Raw genomic sequence first — 16,407 nt, 5'->3', positions numbered from 1 at the left:
CGGAGGCTATTAATTTTAGAAAAGGATTCTTCAGTTTAGAAAAGGATTTATTGGTTCCTTTGATGAACTCGTATCTCTTAAGCCCGTGACCTTTCCATCGGGTTAAGAAGCCCACAACCTAGTTGAGGCAATGAAGCAGTCAGTCTACCTGCATCAAGGTGGCCTTGACCCTGCCCAGCTCATGGAGGAGTCTAGCACCCCAGCTGCCACGGCGGCACTTGAGGCCAACAGCGTGCAAGTTCAGGTTCATACAGGGCCTCAGCTGATCTTGCCTGACTAAACCTCATGGGATCTAAGAAAGATGGATTCTGTGAATGAGGTTTAAAACGTTAATTTCCTCTCCCAAGCCTGGTATGTCTGGGGGAAGACCCAGAAGAGCTTTAATCCTAAAGATTATATAAGACATTCTATGCCTGCTCATCGAAAGCACTTAAAATACGGTTATAAGTACATACAACTTCTCAAAAAGCCTGTGCACCCATCATGAAAAATTTCTGCAAAGGGATCCTGTATCTGGTAGAAAAGCATGGATAAATGCTGTGCTCTTTTGGGGAAGGTAGGACGAAAGGGAAGGAGCTAAGTGAACACTGCGGGGAATGCTGGCAAGTTAGCAGAAGGACCAAGTTAAAGAATTTATCCACTCACAGATCTTTAAGAGTGAACCAAATGTATCTAACCACCTCCACTGTTATCAGAAACCACAAAGCCTGTATGATACCCATGCGACCTTAGGTATAATCCTGCCTGAAACAACACTTGGCAACTGAGATTCCCACTGGGAAGACCTGGAAAGCAGCAAGGTTTGGTGTAACTTGTGGATGCAGTAATGAGAGCGGGTCATAAGGTGGCTTCAGCATCGTTCTGGTCTCTCAAGTCCAACCATTCATTGAGGGCACTCTCAAGTTCGGCTCCCCCAGTCCCGGCACACTCTCAATCTGGTGGGAGAAGTGAGTGGTTAAGCAGAAAGGCAGTCCATCCCCCTGGCGAGAGCAGAATGGGGGAGCCTCTTCCTGTATGTCTTCCCTTCCACCCTGCTTGCTTCCAAGGCCTCTGGAGCCTTGGGGGAGAGGGGGGGAGGAACCTTCTGGAAGGGGACTCAAAGGAGGTCCCAGCAGAAAAACTAGGATGAGGGGAGGTACTGGGGATGCCAGAGAGTGGTCCTAAGGAAGGGAGAGCCTGTGGAGGGGGGAGGACCCCTGAGCCAACACCCACTGCTCATGGACCCACTCGTTGGCCCACTTTTCCTAATGAGACTCACACGGGCACCAACAGGGCAAAGCAGGTCAACAGAGTAAACCATCTGATCACAGTGTCCCTCAAGCCACCAAATCTATAAAGAAATCATGGAGCCAGAGCTGCCTCATGACTTACTACCCCACAGTCATCAGGGGTAATTGGTCAAGATAACATCTGAGAGTGGACCTGCCTGTGTTAAGAGTCCAAGGCTGCACAGCGACAGGCAGCAAAGGTTAAGAGCTGAGAGAGTAAATGTGGGGTGAGTAGGTCCAGGACAGAGAAAAGCCAAGAGGCTCGGGTGGCGGAGACCGGCACTTAGAAAGAAAAGGAAGGTTGGAGGGGCTGGTGGAGGTAGGTGCTAAAATGACCAGGGGCCTAAGGAGACGGTGTAATTAGGTCCTCAGCTGCAGAGGACTTGCCAAGCAGTTATGGTGCATGACTCAGTTTGCAGCTGTCTAGCAAATGAGAAAAGACAGGGATGTTGGCTGAGCAGCAACAGGAAAAGTAATCAAGAACCACTACACACAGCCCCACAGGCTGTTCGGAGAGAGAATTCTACTGAGAACCCCAAAGACAAACACCCCCAATGAGTCCTGGGTGGCAGGTCAGTGGTAAGTGGAAAAGCACAGCTTGTTTCCCGGAAAACTTTGGGCCCTTCCCCAAGGCACTGCCCACTCTGCTGCAGGATGGGCTCCAGCATAATTGCCCCTCGAGAGGGAAGTTGTCCCTGGAGGGAGGTTGGTGATGCGAGAGCTGCTGTGTAGGTGGGACCCCACAGTCTCTCAAGTGGGAGCCTCTTCCTTAGTATTTCAATTTAGCCGGGACCCTTGAGACTCAAAATGTGAGGGGCGGGACTTCCTTGGTGGCGCAGTAGTTAAGAATCCACCTGCCAATGCAGGGGACACGGGTTTGATCCCTGGTCTGGGAAGATCCCACGTGCTGCGGAGCACCTAAGCCCATGTGCCACAGCTACTGAGCCTGTGCTCTAGAGCCCGTGAGCCACAACTACTGAGCCCGCATGCCACAACTTCAGAGCCTGCACTCTAGAGCCCGCGAGCCACAACTACTGAAGCCCACGTGCCCAGAGCCCGTGCTCTGCAACAAGAGAAGAGTTCCCTTCTCATCCTCTTTCCTGCCAGCTCTAATTCACAGGAAAATGACCCTTTCCTAAATAGGTGATCCTTCAAAGAGATCAGTCAGGAGGCATGGATTCTCCATGCACACAGAGCTCTCATCAGTTCCCGACTTGAAACGTAAGTCTCTCTCATCCACCCTTATAAACCACCACTGTTTCCATAAGATCAGCAGAGCCCCCAGGACGGTCCCCACGTGCTCCCAGACCTCCTGCTGAGGATGGCGCGGCACCCTCTCTGCCCTGTGGGAGTGGCAGGCCACTTCGCTCCTTCCTGCTCGTCCTCTGGGTTCTCCTCTATGTCAACCAAAACCTCTGGGAGCCAGCAGTCAGGATTCAGTGCTGGGGCCACTTTGTTTCCTGAGCAGAGCTTTGTCCCTTCCTATATCACTGAAACTCAACTTGAACTTTAAAAATATTGGTTCCGGTATCCTTGATGGTCCAGAAACAAAGCCCTTGTGTGGCAGGCAGCCTCTAAGATGACCTCAATGACCCCGGCCTCCTGGTATTCCTGCTTTGTGGACGCCCCTCCCCTGAGTGTGGGCTGGACCACGTGACTAGCTGTTAATGAACAGGATGATGCAAAAGTGATAGGATGACACTCCCGAAATTAGCAAAAAGACTGGCTGTCATCATGCTCGCTGTCTCCTGGTTCTCTCTCTGTCAGCTGCCATGTGGTGTGAGCGGCCGTCACGACGGAGACGCCCACATGACAAGGGACTGATGTCTCCAGTGAGGACCTGAGGCCTTGTACTGCCACGTGCTTGATCTTGGAAGAGATCTCTTTCAGAGTCATTTGTTACACATCAATCCATAACCAATACATTTGTGTCCCCTGGGGACAGGATAGAAGGCATGGAGTGAACACAGGAGACTCGAGGAGCTCTTTTAGAAGTCACTGTGAACGCCTCTATGAGAAACCAAAGCTGCTGGAAAGAGCACCAGGACACCACCAGGAAGTAAGCCCAGCGGCCACATTCACAGGAAGTCACTTGAGAACAAGTAGGAACTATAAGAAGACCCCTAATCAGAGCTTCAGCTGGTGGGCTCTGAGTCAATCTGGCTACCACTGCCTTCCCCATCCGTGGTCCTGTCCTTGCTGAGAGCTGCCACTGGTATCACCATCTGGATTCTATTCTCTTCCCATCCAGAGTCTATCAGCTATGAGCCCAACAGTGAGGGGACCATTTACAGCTGGGGGCCCACCTCCTCCTCTTGCTTTCTGCTTCCTCCCTCTTCCTCTGGTACATCATGTCTTTTATCCTTTCCCATATTTGTTGTCTTGGTTACATGGCCAGACTCCTGATATGCCGCTAGTTTTCATTTTAATGATACGTTCTTGTAAAGCACAATATTTTACTTCAGTTGCATGTGTCACTGGATGAATTCCTCCAGCGCGTCTGGCATTTGAGTACCAGCTGACTGAGTGCGCTCTATGATTTGGGGTGTTTCTGCAGCACTTTCTTCAATTTTCATGTCTGCATTTTAATTTATGATCAGGATCATTCTACACAAATGTATATATATATATATATATACACACGCACATATGATTCACAAAAAAATGGCACACATGTATCAATTAATCTTGAACTGGCAAAGCTCACCTAAAACCATCTCCTTAAATCATGTGCAGTAGCAATGATCATTTGGAAAACAGGATGACAAATGTTCCCAGGGTAGTATTTTCTGGGGATCTCAAAATGTGTCTCAAGAGGACACCAGGAGGAGAATGAGTCTAAGCCCCAGCTCTTGGCATCGAACTGCCTTGGGAGGGGCTGCAGCAGATGTGAAATTGGGAGGACACCACCCCAACCCCACTCAGGTCAGCACTGGTGACCACTTGGGATCCCTACCAGGGACCTGCAGGGACAGTGGGTGAGCCTCAGGGCCAAGTAGTGAAAAGTAGGATAGGATAAGAAAATAGTTCCAGTGAGGACACATTTACGCAAAAAGGATGGTTGAGTGAGGGCTTGATATTGTTCAAGAATATAAGATATACCCAAGAGGATACTGTCAAGCTTAGCTGGTTTCCATATCTCCTGGGTACAACATGGACAAAAAGGCCTACGACCTAGCGGAGGAGATTGAAACGAGGTGGGAGGAGGATCGTGAGATGTGGACGGGTAGGCACAAGGTGAAGCTGGTCTGAAGGCCAGTCCCAGGGTCCCCAGGCTTGAAGGACTGAGGACCCAACAGCTGTCTCTCTGTCCCTGCTCAGATGTGAAGTCAGAGGAAGGAGGGGGTCCCCCGGAACATCTGCTGTGCTCTTCTGTCTACGACACCCTCAGCCTCAGCCTCCCCCTCACTTAACTCACAGGTTAAGATCTATACAGGCTTACTACTTGCAAAACCAGGGGTGGGAAATGCAAAAACAGAACACGATGAAAATAATCAAAAAAAAAGAAAGAAAAGAAAAAGAAGCTTTGATGGACTCCTCCCATAATGGAAATTGTCCAGCATTGATTCTTCCATATTTCTCTTCTGCTTGGGTATCTAAACACATGCAAACTGGCCAGCAGCTCTGGTTTGAGAAACTCCTAACATGTCAGAGCAAACTGACCAAACCCTACACCAGGTACACTCGGCCTCTGCTCTGATGACAGGGGCCCTGGGCAAGCTGGAGTTCCAGCTGTATCTCTATTGGATTTTGTGATGCCTCCAGCCATCTGGAGAGCCTTCCGGGTCATGAATTTCTTTTTAGTTAAAGTTGATTTAAATTTCCAGGTGAATGTTCAGGAGAATTCTCAGATACACTGAGGAAGTTGCAGGGCAGGGGCCACGCATCTCTGATCTGGTATTGCTCTGTGACTCAAGCATTACAGAAACACATATACACAGCACCCATTCCTGAGAACTTATGTTCAGAACGACACAGCTTCAGGTGGGTCTCCCTCCACCTCTGGCTGGTTGCCTTTCTGGACCCATAGTCAGGGAGGGCCTACAGAACATGAGCAGATCCATTTCAAATAGGCTCAGACAGAGAAAGACAAATATCATATGTATCACTTATGTGTGGAATCTTTTAAAAATAGGATACAAATGAACTTATATACAAAACAGAAATAGACCCACAGACATAGACAACTTATTATTACCAAAGGGGAAAGGCGGGGGAGGAATAAATTAAGAGTTTGAGATTAGCGTATACATACTTCTATATATAAAATAGATAACCAATAAGGAGCTACTTACTGGCATAGCACAGGGAACTACGCTCAATGTTTTGTAATAATCTGTAAGGGAAAAGAATCTGAAAAAAGAAAAGATAGATAGATATGTATAACTGAATCGCTTTGCTGTACACCTGAAGCTAACACAACACTGTAAATCCTCTATATTTAAATAAAATAAAATCAAACAAAATGTAAAAATAATTCAAAGAGGCTCAAGAGAAAAAAATTAGGAAGACTGAATTAATCTGCATGACAATTCCCAAGAAGAATGACTTTGTGTTATCTACTGCTGTTGACCCTCCATGCTGACACACACCCAATTCCTACCCAGAGGGGCTGGTATGGCGTGGTTTGCCCATGTGTGTGCTCACATGTGCACACACGCCCATCCTACGACAAGCCAGTAGCAGGGCCAGCCAGGGTTCCGCTTAACCAACATCCATCAAGTGTTCTGCCCCTTCGTGTGAGCAGTTCAACCTAACAAAACACCCAGGAAAGATGCAATCACAAAATGAAAGGAGCAAGCACACCTCAAGTAGAAGTTATGGTGTTTTGGTTCACAATGAACATTACTCTCCCCCTAATGTCAGGCAGTAATTCACTGCCGAACAGCAGCCATAAAACATGATCACTTAGTGTAAAAATGTAACAGAGACAGAGAAAGCAGGGTGGACTTCTGGCTGGAATATTCAAGCAAAGAGGTCTCGTCCTTCTGAGGCAACACTGACCTCGTTACCCCAAGCCGGTTCAAAGTTTTCCAGATTTAAACGGACATCTTAAAGCAAATCAGGATGGTGTTTGCCTTAAGAGTTTTCCCTATAGTTGAAATTGCAATAGTCTGTGACTTATTCCTAACTTCCTAGGCACCTCCTGATGACTGGAGCATTTATGTGCCACATTTCTTAACAGCCCGTGGAAAAGGATGCCAGTGCCAGCTGCGGCACACACACATCAGAAAAAATAAGATGTCCAAATTGGTACTTTCCTCACCTCCTTTCCCCCTGCCTCATGTGATGTGTGCACTAAAGGAGTGAGATTATGGTCATCAGAGACGAGGTCGCAAATGATGGGGACCCACACCTTTCAAACAAAATGAAAAGGCAGTAATTTTGAAGGCAGCCCATGGATAGCTACAGTCTAGCTCCTGGACCCCTGAAACTCACAGCAAACTCCCTTACTCTTAGCAAACCTCCCAACCCCCTCCCACCCAGCCTTCCCACCTTGAGTCCCTTGTCATATTGCAGAGAACTTCCGTGAGGCCCTTGATACACACGGGAGATTATTACAGGGCTCAGAGAAACCAGCTCTGTAATTATGGCGACAGTGTGATTTCCATTATTCTCGCCCCCTGGTTTCAGTAGCTCACAAAACTTCCTGCTAAGTCCTCCTGCAGTCCCAGAGCTTTTCATGGCTGGGCCTCTGCCCAAAAGGTGAATGGGGTCCTGATAACCTCTTGGAAAAGCAAGGCAGAGTTATTACAAGGAAAGGGGAGTGGTGCTCAGCGAGCAAGGGTGCTGGGAAATTCTATTGTTTAGAAAAAATAAATAAACTGGCCAGTTTCGCTTTTTATTATTTCAAACAACAGACTCCGCGGCCCGGCTTTCCTTTACCAGCTCAGACTGTCCCCCTGGGCCAGCTGTGCTGAGTCTGCAGGAGGGTAGCTGAGCTTCAGCTAACTATTAAAAAGGCTCCCACTCAGAGCTCGTGGAGCAGGAAAGTTTGGCTGCCCTGATGGCCTGGCTTTCCCCAGGAGGGCCACTGGCTCATTGCCCCCCGCACGTGACCCTCTGGTCTTACCTCTCAAATGTTTTATGCTTCACCAGTCCCACTATAGTTCTGGAAATTAAATGTAATGTCCCAGGTGGCTGAAACAGAAACTGTTCTTATATAAGCCCTCCCACCCCCGCGAAGTAAAAGATGACAAAGGCCGGCCACGGTTTATAAAAGTCCCAAGGCTCCCGGTCAGGTGTTGCCTGTCATTGCTGGCCTGGCTGACCTCTGGGGACACTTCAAGGCAAGGCTTTGCCCACAGCCTGCCCCACGAGGGATGTCTGTGTGCACCTGGCCCAAGCTCCAGGAGGTGTCCTCAGCCCACACTCATGGAGATGGGCTGCACTCTCACCTCCCATCAGGAGGCCGGCTTCCACAGGGGAGAGGGAGCCAACCCCCATGAGCCTCTGCCCACCCTCCGACCAAGAGCACACATTTGCAAGTCGACCATCTTGGGTTTACGATGCAGCCATGGCCAAGAAACATCTTCCCCCCTGCCGCCAAGAGAAAAACAACTTTCTATTCTGTTATGTGCACTGAATTTCAAAGTTATTTCACTGACACCATATACCAACCGGCTCTGACAATAGCAGAAAAACAAAACAAAAAAAACCTTCTACAGGGTCTACTTGGTCTGCCAGAAAGTGAAGGATCTCTGGCACCTGGTAGGAAGTTTAGGGGGTGGGCATGTTTCAGCACACTGCAGGAAGTCACCTCTCCCTTGCACTGAGATTGGGCTCCGTAGAGACAAGAGCTAAAGCACCCCAAATTTCCTTGCTTACGTATTTACCCTCAACAGGACTTATTCACCCATCGGGGCAAGCAAAGCAGGTCAACACATTTCACTGTGTGAACTGCATGCGGGAAGGCTTTCGGTATTCAGACTTCGCTTTACCAGCAAATCAAATTCCTTGACTCTTGGTGAAGAATGAAGTCATCTGAGCAGCTAACGGAAACGTCCCCGCGGTCCCTGCTCTACAGCCCGTGGACTTCCCTCCTTGATTTATACTGAGGCTTATCAGACACAATTTCAGCAAGCTTGGTTATCTGATTTCCTAGCTCACTGAAAGCTGGAAGCCACAGACTGAGGGAGGAAGAAAGGCGCTGATGTGGACCAGTACTTCCTGGCAGCATTTGGAAGTGCTGAGTGACACGGTACGCTAGAAGAAGAGCCGGGAAGGCTACAGCGATCAAACACAACACACCTACACCTCCCAGCATCTTCCTCGGGCGTCCGCGAACCCGTTCAACCTGTGAGTAATAATCTACACGAGAAGATCAAGGCGGCAAGAAAACATTCAATTGTGTTTAATACATTCTTCACAGAAGGCAGACCATAAAATGTAATTCTTAAAGCTATACGGATGATGGTTAAATTATTTGTTAACTTGACACAGAAGGCAGCACACGACGATGAGGTGGGCAATCCCAGACGCGTGGCGTGTTGCCTGCATCACTCTTGCAGCATGCCACGGTGTTTCCCCAACATATGTTTCTTCTTCCAGCTGCTATGCATGTAACTGTTCCACGCACATTCCCAACCCCCACGCCCCCTGCTCCCCACCTCTCCCCATCCAGCCCCACTGCCTGTTCCACAGAGACGTACACTCTAAAGAAAAAAACAACAAGTGCTGAAATGGGCTGTCACACAGTAGGATGGGAGAACAGGCACAGTCCCTAGATTTGCAGAGAGCATTTCCCCTTGACCATCCAGCTAACACCCACAAATACAGCAAAGAGAAAGGCAGCCATCAAAATTCAGTCTCAGGTCAGGCAGCGCCACTTGATCCATCTGAATCACACAATGTCCAGTTAATTCCAAGGGAAGTCTAATTAAAACAAGCAGGATCTCCACATGGAGTCATCAATATTTCCCAGGGAAAAGACTCAAGTATGATTCTCAGCCAACAGAAAACAGGACCTACTGCCTGGAGTCTTAGAAAGGCTTTTAATCCAAGCAAGGAGGGCACCCTATGGGGCCAGCACCAACTCACTGAGACGAGAACCCAAGCAGAGGTGGGCGAGAAAATAGTTCTAGATAGATAGGGGCCCCCAACACGGCGGACGGGCCAAGGCCACCCAGTGCCCCTGAAGCCAGCAAGCTTCTGGAGAACGGGGAGGAAAACTCACGTCCCCAGATCACGCGGTTCTACTCCCCCTAGGGCAGTTCTGCGCCCCCAAAACATCCAGGGTCTCCCTGTCCCACGACTTGGCTCTTAGCCCTAACGGCAACTCCAGCAGGTGTTACACTTTCCTCTGTCGGTTTCCCTGAATGGAGTCCAGATGGATGCACCCGCCAGAAGGGCTGAAGCAGGAGGAACGGGCATATGCCTTGCCCCTGTCCATCCTCCACAACCACCCAGGCCTCATAAAGCTATTGCCCAAGTTGGACAGAATACACCATATTTAGAACGGCCTAGCAACCTGGAGACACGCACCTCTCAGAAGCACACCAGCCCCACGCAAGAGATGGGTCCACACACTCACCCGCTGTGAGTCCCACAACAACCCTGCACGTGAAGGACAAGAGTAGCATTGATGACCTCAACAGCAACACAGCCATTAGCTCAAACCTGTATCACTGCCAACCAGGCCCAAGGTAGTAAAAGAATGCAAGAAAACATCCATCCTGCGGGGACAGGCTGCCTCCACAAGAACCAAAATGACTACACCTTGTCCTACCTTCTTCAGCTTGCCACTCTTGGTGCCCACGAAGGCCAGAGAATGATTCTTGTAGACGTATGCGATGACAGAAGTCATGCGGTCCCTGTCCTCCGTGAAGACGGGGATGCCACGCACCATCTCAGACACGCCCAGGGGGGCATTCATATCCAGGCCACAGAAGTTGTCATCAATGGTTAGGAGCTGAAAATAAAGGAGGAGAAAAATTAGAAGCGAGCACCAGGGCAATGGGTGGAGGTACTGAGTCAGAGAACTCTGGAGCTAGAAGAATCCTTACAGATGGATCACCTGTTATAAATCCCTCCTTTATTACATGAGAAACTCAGCTCCAGAGAAACTAGGTAACCTGCCAACAGTCATCTAAGTAGGTTGCAGGACCATGGCAAAAAGTCACAGATCCCTGGAGTCTCTTTACACCATGCGCCGTGGTCTCTCTGCCCCTCCTCCAACCCCTCCAGGCACCATCCTGGTAGTTTAGATGGCCCATCATCACCACCCCTTGGGAAAGCACTGGGCCAGCACCCATGAGCATGGGCTCCAGACAGCCTTGCTGGGGAGTGAGAGGGGCGAGGTCTCCACATCCACACACTTACTGTTGAGCAGACACACAGACGAGGACTTGAACGTGTGGAACAGAGAACTAGAAATGTTAACACACGTGCGACAACACCACGGCAAAGACACGTACAGACAATCGGTTGGGGAAAGGAGGAGTGGAAGGTTTGTGGATGAACTCAGCAGGCCACAGGTGCCTCACTGTGTCCCATTTCAGGCTCTCTGCTTCTTTTAGAACATGGCGAAGGAGGGCAGGCAGCCTGACCTTGTCATACCTTCACCAGCATTTCCCAAAGTGTCTTCCACCGGAACCCCAGTCCCACAAGATATTCTACCATAAACGGGCTCTTTGGGCAAATAACTTTGGGAAACGTAGTGAAACGCAGTGCATTCTAACACCATGTAAGACATTCCTAATTGTTACAAGAAGGGTCTGTAAAGTCTTTTTAGGAAGAAATGTGTTTAAAGTTCTCTCAGCATTTTATTCCCTAAACCACTTTTTTGACCGGAACACCACTTAGCATCCCTTAAAGAGACTGTTTTCCCAGGTACCCTGTGGGACACACTGACCCAACTCTTGCTTCTGACTCTGGGACAATTTCAGCAGTCAGGGAAGAAACAAGAAAAACCTCTGGCCCATTTCCCTGCCCACCCCCACCCCCCAGTGTTTTAGCTGAAATTCTCCTTGTTTTATTCCAGGCTCCCGGACCCCCATGTAAGCAGAGGGTCACAGCTAGGGAGTCTTACTGGGGAGTGTAGGAGACCTTGACAATGGCTGGGGAGGGGCCTCCAGAGCCCTCCACTGAGCAGCTTTGGGTGGGCACATATCTCCCCGAGGTGCTAGGATCCTGCACTGGGTTTCCCCTTTTTTCTCAGAAGAACTGTGTGCTCTTAGAAGACTCACTCCATCTCCCTGTGCTTTTATTTTCCACTCTGTAAAGATGAAGGAAACAACCTCTGCCTTTTGATGAGCTTCCATAAAGCCTATAGAGCTCATGCCTGTAAACGCCTTAGGACTTCGCAGAGAAAGGAGTGAAATAAAATACAAGGTGTCATTTTTTAAAGGCTTCAATCCAGCCAAAGGAAGAGGCATCTGGACAACCAGCAGGCAGGCTCTTGCCAGTGGAGCCGCGTGAAACCGGCCAACTCTGCGCTTTCCAGGGATGCGGGGGTTCCCTCAGCTCTCTCCCAGCAGTGCTGTCCATCTCAGGGAAGACAATGTGCTGAGCACTGACACCCTCCCTCTTATCGTGGTGGGAGCAGCCAGGGCAGGGCGGGAGGGAGCATGGGCGGGCTCGGCAGGCCATGTGCAGGGCAGACGACTGCGCCACGGCTGGCACTGCCTCTGGCTTCTATTGCAGGGTCTGGCCCCACAACCCGGACCAAATGCACCCCACCCCTTCAAAAACAACTATAGGAGTCAAAGGTGGGAGGAATCTTTCAAGGTCTAGTCTGATCTTTACGGTTCTTTCTTAAAATGAGGAAATGGGGGTAGGGGGAGACAGAGTGGAGAGAGAAAGAGATGGACAGAAGAGAGGAAGCAAAAATCCAGATCAAGGGCAGACAGTGTTTTCTCCCTGCTGGACGTAACTGCCGTGACCTGCCAAGCATTCAGACGGCAGCTGAGGAATCTTCATGGCCTTGCATGTTCCCGCCTCTGGTTCAGAAGGAGTCCTCATCCTGGACTTTCTGGGCCCTAAACTGTGCTGCTGGGACTTCTGCCATTAGCAAAAGGACCTCACCCATTACAACCCATTTTCCAAGTAGGTGAGACCGAATGATTGTTTGCTCCGCACAAGGGGATACTGAGGCAGGGAGCGAGGCACAAATACACACCTCATTGACCTGATAAGGCTCAGGCCGCTCAGCCCCCCGAAACTACATTTCTGAGTGGTCAGTTTCCAAATACCATTCTTCTTCACTGGGCAGAACACGAGATAAAAACCAACTACGTACAAAAAGAGAGTGTGCATTCAGCCAGTTGCCACATTAAATCCCTGCTTGCTCAGAGGCAGAAAGTCAGGGACTTGCAAGTCTCTGCCACTGCGGCATGTTGCATGTCAAGGGGCCAAGTAAGGAATGTTTTCATCGTTAGGAAGTGAGGACAGCTCAGCCTGGTGGCCTGGCAGCTAGGACTCTGCTGGTTTCAGCTCATGACAGCTCTCTGCGAGGCCCCATCAGGAGGCAGGTCTCGGGTTCCTCACCTGTACCTGACAGGTACACCCCGCATTGCCCACCTCGTGGTATTGTCATCAGGCTCAGATGAGGCAAAGGGGACAACTGGGGCTCCTACCGTGGGGCCGAGATTCCAGGGACGATGGCTTCTCGCCCAGGCTCATCTGTGCCTCGATTTCTCCCTCTGAGCGGGGCCCCAGGTGATGAAGGGGTGATGGAGGCCTTTGACCAGGAGCAGCCCGGGTCTGTGTGGGTGCTGAGGCCCCCTGGCTATGGCGTGGGGTGGGAAGGGGCTTACTCCTCGTTTCCTCAAAGCGGGGGTGATAGGGGAGGGAGTTTTAACATTGAAGTCGGGGAAAGCACAGGTCTCGCGTTCACAGGCAGCTGAGCTGCTTCCCAGCCGCACATCTTGGCACAAGCTGCTCCTATCCTCTGGGCCTCACCTTCCTTGACGGTAAAATAGCAAGACGGGCCCATCCCGAGGCCTAGGTGAGATATCAGGTGTGAAGACACCGGCTGAACTGGAGAGCCCTTCATTAAGGTAAGGTGGGATTTCATGTTAATTTTTTTAATGGAAATCCTGCCCAGAACAGAAGTAGGATGGCGGCAGGGAGTGGCCCTTGCACGCCCCACCCCGGCCAGAGCACAGCTCTCTAAGGACACCACCCGCTGAGTCTGAGCTGAAGCCACAGAGTAATAACCACACTGGGAGCAGAGGAGAGAGGAGGGAGAGTCCCGCAGGGCCCGCAGACCTCGGGGGCTGGGGTGTAGGGAGCAGATGCCGGGCCCCTGGAAGGGAAGGCTAATGGGCGAAAGCCTTCCACGGGTGAGGGCTGGTGCAGATTCCTGAGCACCCTGGGCAACGGGGGAGTCTGGCCCTGGCCAAGCCCTCCCCTGGGCCCCTTAACGGCAAGATTAGAGCGGCAGCCAGAGGAGCCAGGAAGGGACTGGGCTCCGCTGTAAGCAGGGGCCCACCAGGCCCGCAGGCCCAGATTGCACCTCTCCCCTGCCACTCCACAAATACCCACGGATGAGCTATGGCCACTGCTACAGTGCTTACTCATTAGACAGCAGCTTCATTCTTACCAAGGGAAGAAATTAGGGTCTGCTGCATGGGAATATATGTAGTAGGCAACCCTGTGAATAGACCTCAAGGGCCTTAGACAGGGCCACACCCCCTGGGGTCCCTTCTGCCCCATCAGGAAGATACCAAATCTGCTTTCCATAAATGTCCTCATGGGGTACCTGGCTTATAAATTAAGATTGGTGATCCACTGGATTCCAGGGACCATGAGCTCAAGGATGGGACTATGTTTTACCCATGTCTGTATCCTTAGCTTGGTTCCTGGTTCACAGTAGGTTAAGACATACACGTTAAATGGATAATGGATGGATGGATGGATGGATGGACCGATGACTCAATAAAGGCTTGAGTCCCACAGTGGCTAGCACTGTGGAACTAGAGTCAGAATGCCTAGGTTGGAATTCCAGTTCCACCATTTAATGCTGTGTGACCTTGGGCAAGGTATTTAACTTCCCTGTGCCCCAGTTTATCATGGGTAGCACAGGGATAATAATAATAGCACATACTTCCCGGTGCTGTGGCGAGGATCAAATGACTAACACATGTAGAACAATGTCCGGCACTTAGTAAGTGCTAAGAGAGTGTTAGCTCTCTTACTTTGGTCACATCCTTAGACAATTCAGATAACTTTTGTGAGTCTTAGCGTCTTGGGGGAAATTCATGATATCCACCTCGTAGAGGTGTGATCAAGATTAAAGGGGCTACTGTTACCAAGATGAAATAGCAAAGGTGGTACTTCCTAGAGATCTATCAGGCCAATGAGGCTGAATGAAGGAGCACAGAAATAGTCTTAAGATCCAGAAGAGTTGCGCTACTCATCAGAAATGCGAATTCTCGGGCCCCGCCCCAGATCTACTGGATCAGAAACTCTGGATGTGGGGCTCAGAGATCTGTACCTTAACCCCTTCCCAGCGCTTTAGTAAGAAGCACCCTCCTAGATCACCACAGGCGTCCCTTTCTTGTTGAGGGTGCCACAGACCGGCCCAGGAGAGAACGGCACGTGACAAGCGTAACCACTGGAGCAGGACCCACTGGATCTGGGGGGAGGAGCCCACGGCAGCCCCCCAAGCCGAGCAGCCATGGTGGAGGTGGCGTGGGGAGCCAGAGCTGACACCCCGGATTACGATCTCACAGCTCACCGTGCTTCCCTCGCGGCAAAGGTTACCATGCAATTACGTGTCGCTACATTCAAATGACAGAGCAGTTACGGTTACTTTACCAATTACAGGGAAATTGCTCCCACTCTGCAGAGAGACTGGCACTCTGAAAAGCTCTATCATCTCCACGGAAAGGGGATTTTAAAACGCTGCCAGATACCTTCCTCCGCAGTCTCCACAGGCTCCAGGGCAGAGCTGCAAAGCAGCCACCCGAGGGCCCCCGCAGTGTCTGGTGGTCTCTGTGGAGACCCTCTGAGAAGGGCTGAAGAAGGGGGCAGACCTGGGAGACAATGAGGGCATCACCCTCCGACCCTGTGCCCCACCATCAACCTGACACCTGTGCCAACCCATCCTGTAGGCCTTGGGTGATGAGGTGGGGCAGGAACCTGATTCTGAGATCACTCCTCCTCCGATCTAGCATGGCCCCCAGCCTGGTTCCTGATGCACCCGCCTTGCCAGGTGGAGCTGTTTTAGCCCTGCCCTTCATTGCCCCACCTTTGCAGAAACCCCACATTGAGTCCTTATTATGGAAAGATCAGAACTTGGCCAGAGCTCAGTGGGCCAAAAGCAGCGCTAATGAGGTAAAGGTCACCAGGTCCGTCCCCCTGTGGGCCAATTAGCTCAGCTCTGGGACCCGGTCTCTTCCATAGCCACAGGCTGCCCCTCTCACCCACGGCATCCACTGTTTGCAAATATCCCAAACTGATCCAAAGGAGGCTAACCAGATGAGCCTGCAGGGATGGACAAATGCAGCCGACTCCTCCCACAGGGGTTGCAGCCGCTGACTGCTCTGGGCCGGCAGCTGCAGCCTCTGAGCCCAGGATGGAAACTACAAAGTCAGACCTGGTCCTCCCATTGCTCATGGGCAGCTCCTGAAGAGAGAGGAGTCCTTCCATCTCGGAACAAACCGGCTCTCCAGCCCTCCCTGAAGGCAAAAGTAGCATCCAGCCTCACGCAGAGGAGTCCTGAGCACCCCTGCGCCTACCCCCAAAGCTGGGAAGCCAGACCATTATGGGGGGAGAAGGCATCAGAGACCTTCCGAGCTCACCCACTCTGGGGCCTTCAGTTGGGCCTTTTTCCATCAAACTTTTGGTCTCTTAGGCTACTGGAACTCCCTGTTTCCATCAGGGGAAACTGAAGCACTAAATGAAGACAACGCTACTTACTGTTCTTCATTTAGTACTTCGCTTAAGAATGTTTAGAAGGACCTACTAGGTACCAAGCACCAGGTGAGGACCCAACAGTATAAAGATGAAAACATCTCTGTTTCTGCCCCTTTCTCAGTGGGGGAGACAGACCGGGTCCATGACTAGACAAGGCCATGTATGCCCAGCTTCAGTTATGCACCTGGCGCTGTGGGGACAGAGGGCGGGGCCACAACTGCAGAGGGGAGCAGCAGGGTTTTGAGGAAGAAGGGACACTGGGGCTCCATTCTGGGTT

At 50.8% G+C, this 16,407-nt stretch overlaps 1 protein-coding gene across 5 annotated transcripts in view; it reads right to left on the bottom strand.

Moving 5' to 3' along the window:
* The window catches only part of PLXNA4 (plexin A4), a 373,377-nt gene that overhangs the window by 345,455 nt on the left and 11,515 nt on the right, over nucleotides 1-16,407 (bottom strand). For all 5 annotated transcript variants that reach the window (XM_032643655.1, XM_032643651.1, XM_032643653.1 and 2 more), the window contains exon 2: nucleotides 9,997-10,179. In XM_032643655.1, coding sequence (XP_032499546.1) covers nucleotides 9,997-10,179 — 183 coding nt within the window. The remainder of the gene's footprint in view (nucleotides 1-9,996; nucleotides 10,180-16,407) is intronic.

Source organism: Phocoena sinus, chromosome 9, assembly GCF_008692025.1.
Source record: "Phocoena sinus isolate mPhoSin1 chromosome 9, mPhoSin1.pri, whole genome shotgun sequence".
Classification (NCBI taxonomy): Eukaryota; Metazoa; Chordata; class Mammalia; order Artiodactyla; family Phocoenidae; genus Phocoena; species Phocoena sinus.
This window is presented reverse-complemented; position numbering and strand designations above follow the sequence as displayed.